The sequence below is a fragment of the Sinocyclocheilus rhinocerous genome, unplaced genomic scaffold (assembly GCF_001515625.1).
Source record: "Sinocyclocheilus rhinocerous isolate Xijiao unplaced genomic scaffold, SAMN03320098_v1.1 scaffold393, whole genome shotgun sequence".
NCBI classification, from domain to species: Eukaryota; Metazoa; Chordata; class Actinopteri; order Cypriniformes; family Cyprinidae; genus Sinocyclocheilus; species Sinocyclocheilus rhinocerous.
Genome location: NW_015654520.1, coordinates 197,869 through 201,804, shown reverse-complemented (window position 1 = coordinate 201,804; position 3,936 = coordinate 197,869). Strand labels below are relative to the sequence as shown.

Genomic DNA, 3,936 nt, shown 5'->3' with positions numbered 1-3,936 from the left:
TGACAATGATGTCGCCAGGTCAGATTGAGTTAGACCTATCGGATTGCGCCATCTACAGTTTCATGCCAGAACACTGTATTTCATGTGTAATGCCTTTCTAACATGTTATATAGCCTATACGATTTATATATATATATATATAAAACAGTAATTACAACACCAGGCATACATTGTCATGACAACATGATGGTTTCATAAATGTTAGGTTATTTAATATTACTATTATCTGTTTATATCAGCACTGTAGACACTCGAGCAGTAAGTTTATAGGAATATAGATATGGGGTGGTGTGAGGAGTTCATATTAACCCTGAAGTTGATTATTTTCCTAGAACATCACGTCCTGAAATGTTTTATTCTTCCTGTACTGCAGCAAACAACTACACATCATCCTTTTGTATTCATCTATAGTTTATAGTCATAAAAATGCCCATGAAAGGAGTTCCTGTTATTACTTACGTTATAGCAGCGATAAACACTCAGTCCTTCAACATGCAGCCTGTTTTTTTCCTTACTGAGAAACTACAAACTCTAAACGCCTCTGTTCTGAAGACTTTCCTGCTGGAACTAGTGTCAGAGCTGCTGTTATAGAAAATGAAGCAACACCATCTGACCAATCAGAATCGAGAGTTCAGAGCCTGTCATGTTTGCATTATTCTTATGAAGACATTTTATAGTGCAATATGTTTTACTTGTTTTTGAAGTGTATGCATTGAGAAGTTTGCTCTAAGCCTGGGATTGCTGTGCTTTGGGAAAATAAAATGGTAGAAATCCTCTAGCAGATGTCATTATGAACACCATGAGGCCACAGGTTAACAATTACAATTAACAATATCACTTTATTATCGTATACTTTCTAAAGCAAGCAAGTAAAGAACAAGTGGAATTCTTTAATGCATGTTTGTTGATGGTTAGAGAATCTCTCTACATGCACTGGTTCAGGCTGGTGCTCTGGCTCAGCGGTGTGGAAAGCGCCGGGTGACTCAGTGTAGGTTCTCCCGGAGCTCCAGCGCTGCTTACTGAGCTTCAGAACGCTGGTTTGGGAGAAGGTGCCGTCGGCCTGACGCTGATACGGAGCCGTCTGCACCTCGTCCCCCGTCACGCCGCTGCTGTCCTCAGACCAGGACATGGTGACACCGTCAGGGTAAAAGCCCCGAGCCACACACACCACACTGACATCACCCTCAGAGAGCGGAGAAGCAGGAGGAGCCAGCAGGAGCAGAGACGGAGGAGACGACGGACGATCAGATATCACTACAGGGACAAAACTTTGATTTAACGTGGCACCATCATCAAGGAACATTGTTGCTGTTCTTCACTCACTTGTAAGTTTACTCAGTATTAAATAGTCTACTAAGGCTTGTGTCTGTTAAGGATAAAATCAATTAGGATCAAAGTTGGATTAAAAAGTAGATTCAGTGGATTTGGAGAGGTTTCAAGACTTAATAATGCTGATTAACTTCTCTATTAATTAGTATGCCTAATTATTACTTACAATGTATGACAATGATGTCGCCAGGTCAGATTGAGTTAGACCTATCGGATTGCGCCATCTACAGTTTCATGCCAGAACACTGTATTTCATGTGTAATGCCTTTCTAACATGTTATATAGCCTATACGATTTATATATATATATATATAAAACAGTAATTACAACACCAGGCATACATTGTCATGACAACATGATGGTTTCATAAATGTTAGGTTATTTAATATTACTATTATCTGTTTATATCAGCACTGTAGACACTCGAGCAGTAAGTTTATAGGAATATAGATATGGGGTGGTGTGAGGAGTTCATATTAACCCTGAAGTTGATTATTTTCCTAGAACATCACGTCCTGAAATGTTTTATTCTTCCTGTACTGCAGCAAACAACTACACATCATACTTTTGTATTCATCTATAGTTTATAGTCATAAAAATGCCCATGAAAGGAGTTCCTGTTATTACTTACATTGTAGCAGCGATAAACACACAGTCCTTCAACATGCAGCCTGTTTTTTTCCTTACTGAGAAACTACAAACTCTAAACGCCTCTGTTCTGAAGACTTTCCTGCTGGAACTAGTGTCAGAGCTGCTGTTATAGAAAATGAAGCAACACCTTCTGACCAATCAGAATCGAGAGTTCAGAGCCTGTCATGTTTGCATTATTCTTATGAAGACATTTTATAGTGCAATATGTTTTACTTGTTTTTGAAGTGTATGCATTGAGAAGTTTGCTCTAAGCCTGGGATTGCTGTGCGTTGGGAAAATAAAATGGTAGAAATCCTCTAGCAGATGTCATTATGAACACCATGAGGCCACAGGTTAACAATTACAATTAACAATATCACTTTATTATCGTATACTTTCTAAAGCAAGCAAGTAAAGAACAAGTGGAATTCTTTAATGCATGTTTGTTGATGGTTAGAGAATCTCTCTACATGCACTGGTTCAGGCTGGTGCTCTGGCTCAGCGGTGTGGAAAGCGCCGGGTGACTCAGTGTAGGTTCTCCCGGAGCTCCAGCGCTGCTTACTGAGCTTCAGAACGCTGGTCTGGGAGAAGGTGCCGTCGGCCTGACGCTGATACGGAGCCGTCTGCACCTCGTCCCCCGTCACGCCGCTGCTGTCCTCAGACCAGGACATGGTGACACCGTCAGGGTAAAAGCCCCGAGCCACACACACCACACTGACATCACCCTCAGAGAGCGGAGAAGCAGGAGGAGCCAGCAGGAGCAGAGACGGAGGAGACGACGGACGATCAGATATCACTACAGGGACAAAACTTTGATTTAACGTGGCACCATCATCAAGGAACATTGTTGCTGTTCTTCACTCACTTGTAAGTTTACTCAGTATTAAATAGTCTACTAAGGCTTGTGTCTGTTAAGGATAAAATCAATTAGGATCAAAGTTGGATTAAAAAGTAGATTCAGTGGATTTGGAGAGGTTTCAAGACTTAATAATGCTGATTAACTTCTCTATTAATTAGTATGCCTAATTATTACTTACAATGTATTGCAGTGCTTCATTATTTTACAAAATGTCATTTTAAATGTTTTATCATTATTGTTTCTCATTCGATTAGCTTTTTTTTGTCATGTTATTTTTTTATATTTAGCTCTATTCAAAAGATTTTGGGCATCAGCCTGATGTCCACGTCTTTGCAAAAGGGCACAGACTTCATTTTTATATTTAATCTATTCATTCATTCATTTTTATATTTAATAATAATAAATAATTACATATATTAAAATGCAAATTATCAATAGTGTTTAAAATGCCATGAAGGCTTTTTTGTTTACATTTTTAAAAAAATAAAACAAGTAAAACATGGGATTGTAAAAATTGGAGTGTAGGTTTTTGACTTATGACATTTTTTACTTAAAATGAATATATTATTATTATTAAAAATAATTAAAATTGTACATTTTTGCCAGCTGTTTTTATCAAACAAAAAAAAAAGATTAACTTCTGTCAATCATGTACTTATTCATCCATGTTGACCTAAAGTTGGCCTAAACATTGAAATAAGGATTAAATCAATAAAACAAATTTTTGCTTACCAAGGTTGGTGCCTTGAGCAAACACATAGGCTCACGGTGTTAGAGCTCAGTACAAAAACCTCAGCGCTGTAATCTGAGCACTTCACCGCTCCTGAATATAGACAAAAGAGCAGAAAGTTTCGCGGATTTAGTGCAGAGCATATTTCTAAGGCTTGCTAACACTCTCTATAAAGCCTGTATTCATTATCTCTGATCTGTGTGAAGTGATGAATCATGTGTAAAATTCAGTGTGAGAAATGAATCGTGTGAAAATGAATGAATCACATGAATCAACACATGATTTTCAAGTTGGTGACAATGTTCAACAAAACTTAGTACGTTGTGCATTAAAGAATAATGTGTAGCATGGAGATTTCTGAGCACACGCTTCAGAGGAGGTTTTTGTA

At 38.1% G+C, this 3,936-nt stretch overlaps 1 gene segment (V, D, J or C); it reads right to left on the bottom strand.

Moving 5' to 3' along the window:
• Positions 1 to 2,313: 2,313 nt before the first annotated feature.
• The window catches only part of LOC107717485 (Ig lambda chain V-II region MGC-like), a 24,277-nt gene continuing 22,654 nt past the window's right edge, over positions 2,314 to 3,936 (bottom strand). The window contains 2 exon segments of the V gene segment in view: positions 2,314 to 2,755; positions 3,551 to 3,929. Coding sequence covers positions 3,919 to 3,929 — 11 coding nt within the window.